This window comes from Alosa alosa, chromosome 12 (genome assembly GCF_017589495.1).
Source record: "Alosa alosa isolate M-15738 ecotype Scorff River chromosome 12, AALO_Geno_1.1, whole genome shotgun sequence".
NCBI classification, from domain to species: domain Eukaryota; kingdom Metazoa; phylum Chordata; class Actinopteri; order Clupeiformes; family Clupeidae; genus Alosa; species Alosa alosa.
This window is the reverse complement of record NC_063200.1, coordinates 12,331,765-12,346,153: the sequence shown is the minus strand read 5'-3', so window position 1 is coordinate 12,346,153 and position 14,389 is coordinate 12,331,765. Positions and strand designations below refer to the sequence as shown.

The window sequence follows — 14,389 nt, the reverse complement described above, 5'->3', positions numbered from 1 at the left end:
GATTCTGTGAAAAAATAATGAGATGTACAGTAGGCCTAATGAGTGATGATTTGCTAGTAAGAGACAGTGAGAGACAGTAACCAACAGGAAACTCCCAGAGTTGGATTGATAGGTCTTTTTGAAATATTAAACTACCTGTTGATATTTTACCATTTAATTATAATTTACTTTATTTACTTATAATTATTTACTTTATTTTATATTTATTTTATTATAAATAAATACAAATAATATCCATCTAAAATAGTTTGTCTAAATGTAATGGACCGAACCCCTACACCTCTGCATCACAAATGCTATTTAACTATATATGGGAATCGTTGGGAGACTAAATATTATGGTAAAATAACAACACAATTAAAGTTCGGAAAGTTTATTCCAAACACACATAGACGAAAGGCAAAAAATCGAAAAGGCAAAATCCAACAGAGAATTCTAGTGAAAACTAGAATGAATGTCAAAGAAGCATATTGCTCTTGCCATTTTTATAAAACTTGGTGGATAGCCATGGACACAAGGACACATTAAATATACAGAAGTGAAAGTAAGTTTTTGCACCTCCCCCATCTTTAAATGTTATCGAAAGCAAAAGTACATGGGTCGGGTACCTTGTGAATCATATTTGCTCCAATTGTATTTGGTTATTTCTTGGCTGGTTCTACAACTTACAAAGTTTTACAAGAATCAAACCAACAGTTTTCCTGCCGACAAACAAACCAACTAACCAACAAACGGACATAAAACATATGTTAAAAAAAACATAAACTCATGGCAGAGGTAATAATAAATAAAAACAGCAGCAGCACACAGGCAGACTAGTTTAAGGTGTAGCCTAAGCCCAAGTCCATGATACAGAACACAACAAATCAGACACGGGAATGCAGACCACCGAGAGGCAAACGAGTAAAACAGGAAAATCTCAAAGTATCTGAATGACTCCAGTCACTGAGATACCAGAAGAACAGACCGTGTCAAATCAAGCCAAACAGACTAACATGAGCAACAATATGAGCTTCAATATACAATATTTTCCATGACATATACAGTATGTACTTGCTATGTATTTAGGACATTTTGAGAAATATGAATGTATAAAATGTTGAAACACACACACACACACACACACACACACACACACATACACACACACACCCCAACTGATTTGGAGCACATTAATAATCACCAGTATGTTTTTATTTCTTTTAAACACCGGGATAGACTTTGAGGGGAAGTCACAAATTATTTAATCTCAGTAAAGGGAAGGGAAGACATATAGTTTTCTCAGCAAGTTTGATATGTCATTGCATAACCTAAAACCAATGATCTTTCTCTCACAGAGTTGTCAAGCAAATACAGATACTGAACCATGGGGCTGATGAGAATTTGCTTTCTGGTCTTGGTTATGGTCATTCGTGCAATATTTGTAGAAAGTGAGAGTTCCCACATAACAGCAGTGGGAATTGATCTGGGAACCACCTACTCCTGGTAAAAACTGTTCATCGTTTAGAGACTCAAGACTTATATCCATAAAGCCAATCCAGCTCACCTTTTCCCCACTTTGTTTCAGTGTCGGAGTCTTTCAAAATGGCCGTGTGGAGATTATCGCCAATAACCAAGGTAACAGAATCACACCTTCCTATGTGGCCTTCACCGCTAAGGGAGAGCGTCTTATTGGTGATGCTGCTAAGAACCAGCTGATCTCTAACCCTGAGAACACGGTTTTCAATGCTAAAAGATTCATTGGTCGCCATTGGAATGACTCCTCTGTACAGCAGGACATAAAATATCTGCCCTTTAAGGTGAGCTGTCAGCTGTCTGTATGGTTGCATGTCTAAAATGTCTTATTATTGCATAACCTTTAAATCTCATTTATGTTATGACAATATTGTGAATCTCACCACATATAATCATTCTTACAGGTGTTTGAGAAGAAGAGCAAACCCCACATTGCTCTTAATGTTCATAGCCAGACAAGGATCTTTACACCAGAAGAGATCTCTGCCATGGTTCTCTCTAAGATGAAGCAAACCGCTGAGGCATACCTGGGAAAGATGGTAGTGAACTACCACTACCAAAACATTACTGATTAAATCAATATATTTTAAAGAGCATCTATCTGCTTATGCTTTATTTGTCTTTTGTAGGTCACCTATGCCGTGGTCACTGTTCCTGCTTACTTTAATGATGCCCAGCGTCAGGCCACCAAGGATGCTGGAACCATCGCAGGCCTGAATGTGATGAGGATCATTAATGAGCCGTAAGTATAGCAGCCGAGAGGAGCTGGATCTGCATTAATGTCAAATTCAACTGCACATGTAATTTCAATGTTTTAACCCTCAGAACGGCTGCTGCTATTGCATATGGTTTAAACAAGAAGGGTGGTGACAAAATTATCTTGGTGATTGACCTTGGTGGTGGTTCCCTTGATGTGTCGCTCCTGGATAGTTACGGCAGGGAACTTGAGGTTATAGCCACACATGGAGACACCCACTTGGGAGGTGAAGACTTTAACCAGCGTGTCATGATGTATTTCATCAACCTGTACAAGAAGAAGACTGGCAAGGATGTGCACAAAGACAACCGTGCTGTTCAGAAGTTGCGTTGGGAGGTCGAGAGGGCCAAGAGAATTCTGTCTGTAGACTATCAAACTCGTATTGAGATTGAGTCTTTCTCTGAGGGTGATGACTTCTCCGAGACTCTGACCCGTACCAAGTTTGAGAATCTGAACATGGTAAGAGAAAGTTAACATAGTGTCATTGTATTGTTGTACTTTGCAAACACATTGACTACATTATTTTACATGCAAACATATGGTGCCGTTTTAGTAAACAAATTGAATTGAAAAGTGAAATTGAATTGATTAATTAATTTTACATGAAATTGACCAAACTCCTTTTAGGCAAGTCCATCCACTTGGCGGCCATATTGTAACACTTTTTGGGCACTTATCGGGCATCTATTTTGACGGCAATGCGGTATCTAGCTTTCTAATATCTATGGTTCCAACAACATTGTTGATGATACAGTGACAGATATCATTAGTGGAAATGGTGGCAATGTGTAATACCCCACCCCCTTGAAATTCTCTGCTATAGTCTGCTTGTGTCAACATTTTTCTAATTTAAACCACAAGTGACTAATGCGTGCACTGTCATTGTCATCAGCAAAAATCCAAACCTATTGTGAGCAAATAACAGTTTATTTCAGTGGACCAATATTTGGGGGCCGGGCCAAGCAGCGAAGTTGTAAGGCACCATTAGTGATTCTACCTTTTCTTCTTATTGGGGGCCAAGCAGCGAAGCTGAGAAGGCACCCATTGTGTTTGTACCTTTTCCTATTATTATTCTTCTCTAATGGAAGTCTATGGCAGCCCATAGAACCATACAGTAAAAAGTTGATTGGCACATTGATTCAGGACAGTCCCTTGATCCATTTCACCAAATTTCAAGTCTGAACCACAGGTAGTCTAGCACCACCAATGGGTCAAAGTTGCTGTTGCATCCATGCACTTACTGTAACTTTTGAACCGTATGTCTGATTTTGAACATCAATATATAGTTGGAATCCTTGGATATGGCCAAACTCAACGCACCCCACGAATCAAAAACACTTATAAGTTTTCACAGGTCACAAAGTTCATCCGATTTTCACGAAACTTGGCGCAGATGATCTTTAGACGAAGCCGCCAAACAGGAAGTGAACTCATATCTCCGCAAGTCAACACCAAACTTAGTACATAGGTACAGGACCCAATTAGGAAGAGGCTCAAAAAATTGGTGACCTTAGAATTAATAGGTGGCGCTATAATTAGCAAAATTACGTTTTTGCCTATAACGGTCGATGTGTATGGAATTAAAACTTACTAGTGGTGTCTGTTAATACTTTGGGAGGTCTTAAGGCCGACACATGCCAATTTGTGACATCAACATAATTGATTCGGCCACCATATTGGATTTCATCAAAAACACTTAAGGCAAGACACGGCAGGTGAAAACATCGTTTTTTCATGCACTGGTCAATTTCGAGATTTTGAGCTAGTATGTTACCTTAGCATGTATTCTATCACACTACTACAACAAAAAAGTCCGATTTACACATTTAGGTGTTTATTTCATTATATTGTGTCTACTCGCGCCTGTATATTTCTCCTAAATTCAGCAAAAGTTAACATTCTAACCTTGCATGCACTCCCGCGACCATGGTCCAAAACATAACATGTGTACTACCGTTGGAAAGCTCTGTTTTTCCTGTATCACGCTATGTGATCCATATATGGACACTTCCTTTGTATCAGTAACCAATCGCGAAAGTTCAAAGGCGAGTCTAGGCTGAGAACGGAATCTCATTGGCTGTCTTTCAAGGCTGTTTTCTCAAAATGAGTTTCCACTCGCACTCTGAGCTCAAAAACTCCACTTCAGAAGCACGTACATACACCAAACTTTCTAGACTTATGCCTAACTATATGTCGAAGATTTCTACAGAGGGGTTTGTTGATATATTATTCCTAGCCTGACTTACATGACATTTTATGCCTAAAAACATGGAAAAAGCGATTTTTAGGGCTAGTGACATAATTTTCTGATTTACAGGATAACAAAAGTAGATATTCATAAATCCCTCTGTAAATGTTTTCCCATCTAATATCTGAACACAATGAAAACATAATTTTGAACTTGGCTGTATCCAATGCTCAGGTTTCGTGCCTTAAAATGTATGCAAATTAGCGCATATTTAATTAGATAATGCCTAATTTGCATATGTAAACATTAAATTACAGCAAACTTGTAATACATTTTATTCTCATATTAATGTAAGTAATCAACTGGGGAAGTTTCATAGTGATATCTGCTTGTTAAAATTTTTACCCTATTCACCTGTAGTGTCTCGCCTTAAAAGTTTTCACAGGTCACAAATTTCATCCAATTTTCACGAAACTTGGCACAGATTATCTTCAGACCATGCCTCATAAAAGTTATTTGTTTCAGATTGATATTCAAAAGCGTTTGCCCGTCACGACCAATCGAATTTGGAGGCTAAGCCGCCAAACAGGAAATTAACTCATATCTCGGCAAGGCTTTCACCTATCAAAACTAGGGCTGTCAAAATAACTGATTAATTTCGATTAATTAATTTGAGAAAAAATAACTGAATAAAAAAAATAGTGCAGATTAATCGATTCCGTATGACCTTTGACCCCGAGCCGTTCTAGTCAGTAACCATTAGACTGTAAAATGAAGGGGAGAGAAGAAAATGTGCTCTCTACAGTAGATCATTGATTGGAACATTTACTTTTAAAAAATGGCCTGATTGTGTTGATAAAAATAAAGTATTGATTAAAATAAAGTCCTCTGCAATGTCTGCAGCAAGGAATTTGCATATCACTGGAGTTCGTAAACTCTAAAGTGTCAATAGTGTTGACATTGAGGGAAGTGTTCATTTATTTTCATTGTGTCCCCTAGGTTATATCTGTGGCCTGAATTGCCTTGTATGTAAAAAAAACTTCTTCCCGAAGTACTTTTGAATTTATTTCCTCAGCATATTAGGTCATATCATAGATTATTATGGCCATTATTTGAACAGTGAAAATAATAATAAAAGAGTTTTTGAACTTTAATGTCACAAATACTGATTATTCAATGATGTATTTGAATTTAAATATTTAAAATACTTTCACAGCAAAAATTATATATGCGATTAATTTAGATTAATTAATCACAGAGTATGTAATTAATTCGATTAAATGTTTTAATCGATTGACAGCCCTAATCAAAACTAAACTTGGTACATGGACTCAGAGCCCAATTAGGAGGAGTATGAATAAATTTCTCAATAAATTTGGTGACCTTTTACCACTATGGGGGCATTATAATTACAAAGTAGGAAGTAGGCTCATATCTCAGCAACGCTTACACGTATCAAAAATAAAACTTGGTACATGGACTTGGGAACCCATCCTGAGGACGCACAATAAACTTGGAGTCTTTTGACCACTAGGGGGCGTTATAATCAAAGGAAGTTAGCTCATATCTCAGCAACACTTTCACATATCAAAACCAATCTTGGTATATGGACTCAGGACCCCATTCTGAGGACGCACAATACATTTTGGTGACCTTTGACCACTAGGGGCACTATGATTAGCATCCCTTTCACCTATTGAAACCAAACTTGGTATGTGGACTTCGTACCACAACCCGAGGATGCAAAATAAATTTGGTGTGCTTTGACCACAAGGGGAGCTAGAATTATTAACACTTTCATCGATTGAAACTAAACTTGAAACATGGACTTGAGACCCCATCATGAGGGCACACAATACATTTGGTGTCTTTTGACCACTAGGGGGGTGCTACAATCATAGGAAGTAGGCTCATGTCTCAGCAATGCATTTTTAGGTATAGAAACCAAACTTTGTACATGGACTGAACACCCGATTCCAATCCAATCCAGTCCAATCCAATCTAATCTATTATCACAGGAAGTAGGCTCATATCTCAGCAACCACAATCCAAATCCAATCCATTCCTATCCAATCCAATCCAATCCAGTTCAATGCAGTCCAATCCAAACTATAATCACAGGAAGTAGGCTCATATCTCAGCAAGGCGTTTACGTACAGAAACCAAACTTTGTACATGGACTCAGACCCAATTCCAATGCAATCCAATTGAATTCAGTCCAGTCCAATCAAATCCAATCCAGTCCAGTCCAGTCCAATCCTATCCTATCCTATCCTAGCCAATCCAATCCCAACTCCTGCTCAACTGCTTGGCCCCCTCATTGCTGTTTGCAGCTACATTTGTAATTATTTGTGCCTATGAAATGTCTAAGTGTCAAAAAAATGTATACCCCACCTTCACGAATTTCAAAACAGCCAAATAGTGTCTGTATGATGGCTCAATGGTAACATGGGGAGACCAGAGTTTGCTTCCTATTTCCCCTTGTCACTTTTGAGTAAGAGTAGGCCTACGAGACACACCAATAGGTTTCGACCCTAAATATTTAGTATAGTTACTCTACATCGAGAGACCATTAGGAACATGACATGAGTCAAAAACAAGTGTTTCAAATAAAGCACTGCTTTATTTGGTATTTTCCACGTGTCACACTAGTTCACCTGCACATAGTCAGAAGCAAGAGGAAATTCTGCTGCAAGTTCCATTCAAATGAATGGACCTTCCCAATGTTTGGAGGTCCAATAATTTTGTAGCCTATAATCAGACAGTGTTGAAGCGGAGCGAATGAATTACGTTGCTCTATCTTGGTCAGTTATCAAGAATCTTTGCTACAATGACCACTACAAAAATATGATAGTGGCAACGGATTTTGATCTCTGAATCACGCCTGTGAGTAGTTTGTTCACCTTCATTAAAGGTGAAAGTAACCAAGTAATAGGCTACGTTTCTATGCTACATCTGGAACTTTCAAGTTCTATTTGTTTGGCGATCTGTTTTTTCAGCAGATCCATGAAAGGGTGACCAAATAACTTTAAGAGTCGTGAGGTTTCATTTTCTCGTTTGAGAAAATAACCTATCAGAAAATAAATCCTGACCATGTCTACATTGGGCGAACACCGATGAAGAGCGGAGTTGATATGGCAAGCCAATTTAATGTGACAGACTGAAGTAGCCTATTCTCGCAGTTGATAAGCAGCCGTTTTCCACACGGGAAAAGTAGCGCAGTAGGCTACCTGCCATAATTCAGCCGGCAACACAAAAATGTACTTGCCATTGGCGCTTGGTGGGTGTTAATTTCTAGCCCTGCTTGTAGTTACCTCCGGTATTGTCTGATGATGAAGAGTGATAATGATTTGCTTAAGAGTAATTCACAAAGTGTAAAAAGTAACAACTAAGTCTAGGACAGCTTAGAAGTAGTCAAGAGGATTCCTAACTCACTAAGACCTAGTCACAAACAAAGCGGCAAAGCAGTAAAGCAGCTGTTTGTATCATTCCACGCAATGTTTTGAAATGCACATGCAGAATCACTTAGAGCAGGGGTTCCCAAACTTTTCAACCCGCGACCCCCAAAATAACCGTGCCAGAGACTGGCAACCCCCACTATCCCTGGATGTGAAAAAATAAAATAAAATGTGCGCACCGGCCATACGCACTAGGCTTGTCCAAACATGGGCTTAACGACAACACAAAAAAACAGAGCAGCCTGTTATGATTTTACATATAGAAATTTACTATATGATAAAAGCAGAATACCTTAGTCAAAAAATAATATCCATGTAACATGAGTGCACATTATTGCTGTCGTGCAAACCATTGAAACATTACACTACTTTAATTTCCATTTTAACAGAAGAATATCTCAATCAGGGTAATATCCACAAACTGTTGTAAACATATGTATATTGTTGCTGCGCAAATTTACATTTTGGCAACTATGTTTCAGCGTTAATGAGATGGATGCGCGCTATGCGCGGAACACAGCAAGTCCATTCTTGGTTTAATTGTGGAGACGGCCACAGATCATCCTTCACATTTAGACGCGATCTGTATTTGTTTCTAATATATGTCAGTGCAGAGAAAGTCTTTTCGCACAGGTATGTGGAGCCAAACGGCGTCAGTACGTCCATCGCGGCCTTGAATAGCTGTGGATATTCCCTCTCGACTGAAATCCAGAACTCAGCAAGCGTCTTGGAATTAAAATCTGTCTTTAAAGTGTGGTCAAGTGACAGTCTAAATAACTACCTAAACCACTGCACCAAAGATTACAACAGTTGTGTGGCATGTTGGTTTCAAGGGCCCGCATCCACCTGGCCCATAACCACTCATTTGTGATGTTGCATCCCCCTGTAAAAAATGAATATGCAAATACATTTGTTTGTGTACACTTAGTCACCCATCGGCCTCCAGATCGTGGTGTTGAGCAAAGAGTTGCTGATAGAGGATGTAGAGGAATTGAAATGTGGATGTTGAAATGTACTTTCTGCTAAAAGAAAAGTCAAGACTAACTCACCACACGCACACATAAACTATCACACAAACACACGCTTGAACATGTGACAACAAAAACACACACACACACACACACACACCATTAGCCCCCCCACACACACACACACACACACTTAAGGCTTCTACATACTCGCCATTCCCGACCTGTAGCACGACAATGTGACGTCACGGGAGCGCCGTAACCATTTTATACTCGCGCGTGGTGGTCGCGACACTAGTTGCAATATTCCCCTGAACAGAGGTGTCACTGAAAAAGCTACCGCTACCTACGTTACACAGTAGAAGCTGTAAGAAGCATTGGCATCAATGATAGTAAAAAACACTAGCTAGCCTCTGTGATGGTTGCTGCTAGCCTTCAGACTTTGGTTGCTGCTATTCACAACTACCATCATCAATACCATCTAGTTTCCATGGTGTGTACAAATAGATAGATATAGATAGATATATAGATAGATAGATAGATAGATAGATAGATAGATAAATACTTCAGTCATCCCGAGGGAAATTTGAATAATTTAAACATTTTAGTTAGCTGGCTAGCTAGCTACCAGCTAGCTGAGTTTGTGTATTTTAAGAACGGCGGCCTGACAAATCTCACGGAAATTGTGTGAAACATTACCTTGTCAGTTGATATAGCTCTTTGGAGATAGGTTTTGCCTGTTGGTAATCCTTCACCTCCACAACAAAAGCATTTTCATTGTGTACAGGCAAATAAGTCACGAGAAGTTTGCTATTTACACCAGCAGAGTAAAATATAAATATATTGCGACTCTAGAGGGACCTCTACAGTTTCCAAAAATTCTTAAACCTGTATAGTGCACCTTTAATGCCACTGAAAATGATAACGCCACAGGGAACACCACAGGGTGCTTTACAGTTTCCAAAAATTCCTAAACCTGCATAGTGCACCTTTAATGCCACTGAAAATGATAACGCCACATGTATCCAATGCCAATGACAAAGTCACATGTAATCCTATGTAAGCTATTTTGAAGGTGTACTGTCACAAATTGTAACAATTGGCGAGACCTTAGCAACAAGTCCCAGGCAACAGGTCTGCCTGGATGATTCAATTGTAACCCTTTCAGTCAATAGTGAAAGTAAATAACTAAGTGCAAGACTTTGTTTTGTCCTTGCCTACGAGTTCAAATACTAGGTGTGTGCAGGTGCGTGTAGGCTATACTCTACTTATCACACACAGGCTTTGTTTTAGCAAAGCAAGCTTTAGTAGAATCCTGCTAAGGGGCTTGTAACCGGAGGGTTGCCGGTTTGAACCCCGACCAGTAGGAACGGCTGAAGTGCCCTTGAGCAAGGCACCTAACCCCTTACTGCTCCCCAACCGCCGCTGTAGCAGGCAGCTCACTGCGTCGGGATGAGTTTGTGCTTCACCTCACTGTGTGTTTACTGTGTGCTGAGTGTGTTTCACTAATTCACGGATTGGGTTAAATGCAGAGACCAAATTTCCCTCACGGGATCAAAAGAGTATACTTATACATGCTGTATACAATCTGGCGTGCAAGCAGATTCCTACTAATGTGCTCACTCGTCGTCAAAATAGCAACATGCTGTTTGATTTTGTGCTCCTTGCTCTTTGCAGGATCTCTTCAGGTCTATCCTGAAGCCTGTGCAGAAAGCTCTGGAAGATGCTGACATGATAAAATCTGACGTTGATGAGATTGTGCTGGTCGGTGGCTCCACTCATATTCCCAAGATCCAGCAGCTGGTGAAGGAGTTCTTCAATGGAAAGGATCCCTCCAGAGGCATCAACCCTGAGGAAGCTGTGGCCTACGGAGCTGCTGTGCAGGCTGGCGTGCTCTCTGGAGAAGCTTATGGTATAACGCATATTATGGATAACTCCAACCCTCAACACATCCCATCAATTAGTGGAGCATTCTGGGATTGTATGAGACACTTTAGTGAATTGCTCTAAACAATCTTCTGTTTGTTCACTCTTGCTCCTGGAGCTGAAATGGGAAATCCAACACATTTTTATATTTGACTAAATCTGGCAAAATAAGTCACAGTGATACAAAATTTGAAATTGAGCTTGAAAATGATATCCTGGTTGGGGGCGCTGTTGTGCAACTAGCTACAGCATCCATACCATGTTTGGGTCCAAGTGCCCACGGGGAGCCATGTTCGAATCCCATCTGTGGTCATTTCCCGATCCTACCCCATCTCTCTCTCCCACTTGCTTCCTGTCATACTTCATTGTCCTTCCCAAATACAGATGAAAAGCCTGACAAATATACTTTAAAATGATATCCTGATCAAAATCATATCTTACATTGTTCTCAAGGTACAGAATTTTGAGTTATGGCCTCCCACCATCCAATTGAAAAACTGAAAAAAATGTGTTTTGTGAATTAACCAGTTTCCATTGTAGCAAAGGGAGAGAGCTGTCACCCCAATTGAAAAACTGAAAAAAAATGTGTTTTGTGAATTAACCAGTTTCCATTGTAGCAAAGGTAGAGAGCTGTCACCCCACCGGATCTGGAACTGGATCTCCAGAGGAAACCTGCAGCTTGACTGCAACATCAAAGCACCAAGCTTCAAGCTGTGGCAACAAACTAATTACAATCAACATGTTACTTTGAGAACACAAATGGGAGTAATGTTATTTGATTGGCTATTGAGGTCAAATGTCAAAACTCTTCTGCCAGAATCACATCACAGACTGTATATTTAAGCAGTAACTATTTAAAGCTACTGTGAACTGACCTATTTTATTGCTTCAACAGGAGATATGCCCATCCTTCTGGATGTGTGTCCCATGACTCTTGGTGTTGAGACTGACGATACAGAGAAGAATGTGGAAGGAGTGATGACCAAGCTAATCCCCAGGAACACCCTGGTGCCAGTCATTAGGAGGAAGACGTTCACCACAGTATCTGATAACCAAACAGTTGTCAATATCAAGGTTTTTGAAGGTAGGGTTAATTTTTTTTTTCATTTACTACTTTTGAATTATAGCCTGGGAACACCCAGACCTTCACAATTGTACAGTTGGGAGTGGGTCTGGAAAAGGTTGCTTGACTTGCGACTTCCACCAGAGGCATAACTAGCAGTAAAATTGAACTTAAACTGGTACATTAAACTCTTACTAAATAATTTCAAAAGTGTAGCAATCGTGTAAATGAAGGTTTTAAATGCAGTTGTTTACTCAATTCCAAAGAAATACACATCCATGTTGGATTAGGGATTGCATTTGTGTCCCCGTGTTTTTGGGACATTGATGGACCTAAAGAGCAAATCCCAAAATTGCTGAAAGTTCGTATGGGTATTACCAGACTATTTGAATTACTTTCTGTCTGGTGAAAGTGGCTGCAAAATATATCCAAGACAGGGATAGTGAAATGGCATGTAATTGTTTGCTGTTTCCTTAGGTGAGCACAACAGGACCAAGCACAACAATCTACTGGGGAGTTTTGACCTGACTGGCATTCCTCCAGCACCCCATGGGGTCCCAGATATTGAGGTGATCTTTGAGATCGATGTCAACGGTATCCTCCAAGTAACTGCTGAAGACAGAGGAACTGGCAATAAGAACAAGATCACCATCACCAACGACCATAACCGTCTGACCCCAGAGGACATCAAGAAGATGGTGAATGATGCTGAGCACTTTGCGGAAGAAGACAAGAGGTTGAAGGAGCGCATCAATGCCTACAATGAGTTGGAGAGCTATGTCTACTCCCTGAAGAACCAAGTGAGAGACAAATACAAGCTGTGCGGCAAGCTGTCTGCTATTGACAAAGAAACCATCAAGAAGGCAGTGGAGGAGATGATTGATTGGTTGGAGTTCTTCCCGGAGGCCGCCACAGAAGTATTCAAGGCCAAGAAGAAGGAGCTGGAGGAGGTTGTTCAGCCCATCATGAGCAACGCAGGCATACCTCCTCCAGAGGAGGGTGAGGGTGTACAGGACAAAAGGGGAGAAAAGGACGAGAGGCAAGAGAAGGAAGAGAGGGAAGAGAAGGAGAACAATAATGAGCAAGAAGAGAGGGAAGAGAATGAGGAGAATAATGAGCAGGAAGAGAGGAAGGAAAAGGATGAGCAGAATGAGAAAGTAGGAATGAATGAACAAGACAAGGAGGAGCTGTAGATGTGCTGCCCATGGCCTCTGCTCTCCTTAACACACTGCTCTCTTTAACACACTGCTCTCTTTAACACTGCTCTCCTTAACACACTGCTCTCTTTAACACACTGCTCTCTTTAACACTGCTCTCCTTAACACACTGCTCTCTCGAAGGCAAAGGCCCAGATCTCCTCATTGACTACTGGACCATGTGGACCACTGGATAGACCCTACTGGTTGGCAACCTTCCCTCTCTGATGACCTAGGAATCTGTTGGGTATAAGAGGCAGAGAGAGATGGTGAAGAGTACCCAGCTATTCATCAGTAAACGCTATGGCCTCCCATATGAAGGGCTGCAGGCTGGTAAAATGTGTAGGACAGAGTATAGGCTTGTTCACATCACCACTAATTAGACATGTGAAGAGGCACAGAGTGCATTTAGCTTAATTTAACAGTTTTATAGGACTCCGCAAGTAAAGGAAGGCCCCTCCCTCGTCTCCCCTTGAGTCAAGCTAGTGACAGAAAGGTATACGGATATAGCAACAGCCTACTAATTAATCAGTGAAGCATAAATCGCCAACCGAGGAAATGTGAACAAATAAGTTACACATTTATTGAAACACACCGAATACATATAAATACTGGCCAATACTTACAATTGTTGTGCGACAGGGTGGCGTGAAAGGATAGACATCTGCATTTCTGATCGTGCAATCGTAGGTTCGGGCCTGGATAATGTTCATTTCACAATGATATTGGAATCTTGGATAGACTCAATCATCCTATGATCGATTAGATTCTGTAGTCCTAGTTTTAACTAATGATTGGAGACCATATGAAGAGTTCAGATGCAAAACCCTCTAAATCCATCTGACCACTTTTCTTTTAAATGAGCATTTAAATTCAGGCTCCTATAGGTTTTTGCCTATAAATCGATATTTCAGACCAGGAAGAGAGTGGTATTTAGTGGGTTTAGAAGTTAAATTATTTGATTAGCGTATACTATGTGTGGAGAGCATCCCCTCACCATCTTTATCTCATTTTTGACATAGGTGGCATTTAGAGGCTTTTGCATCTGAACCCTTCATATGCTTACTAACCTACCTTATAGGCCCACGGTAGCCTAGTTCTGTGGTCCAGTGATATGGGTTTTCTTTTCATATGTGCTCTTCCAACACGATACCATAGTTGTCTATAAGCTACGCCAATTGAACAGAGGTCACGCACTGTTTCAATGAATAAGGCAAATAAACTAACACTGATAACGAATACCTCTTTGCTTGATCGCATTTACAAGCCGTTGTAGCTCGATGAGATCGGCTCTTGGCTGAACATGGTTCACTGATAT

General features: G+C 40.3%; 1 protein-coding gene across 1 annotated transcript; it reads left to right on the top strand.

The window, feature by feature from the left end:
- The first annotated feature begins 1,342 nt into the window (after positions 1 to 1,342).
- Positions 1,343 to 13,068, top strand: LOC125304846 (endoplasmic reticulum chaperone BiP-like). Its single transcript, XM_048259352.1, has 8 exons — positions 1,343 to 1,485; positions 1,568 to 1,799; positions 1,920 to 2,054; positions 2,145 to 2,257; positions 2,341 to 2,731; positions 10,564 to 10,798; positions 11,708 to 11,896; positions 12,353 to 13,068. The coding sequence occupies exons 1-8, from the start codon at positions 1,367 to 1,369 to the stop codon at positions 13,066 to 13,068; spliced, it is 2,130 nt and encodes a 709-aa protein (XP_048115309.1). The 5' UTR covers positions 1,343 to 1,366.
- The last annotated feature ends 1,321 nt before the right edge of the window (positions 13,069 to 14,389 follow it).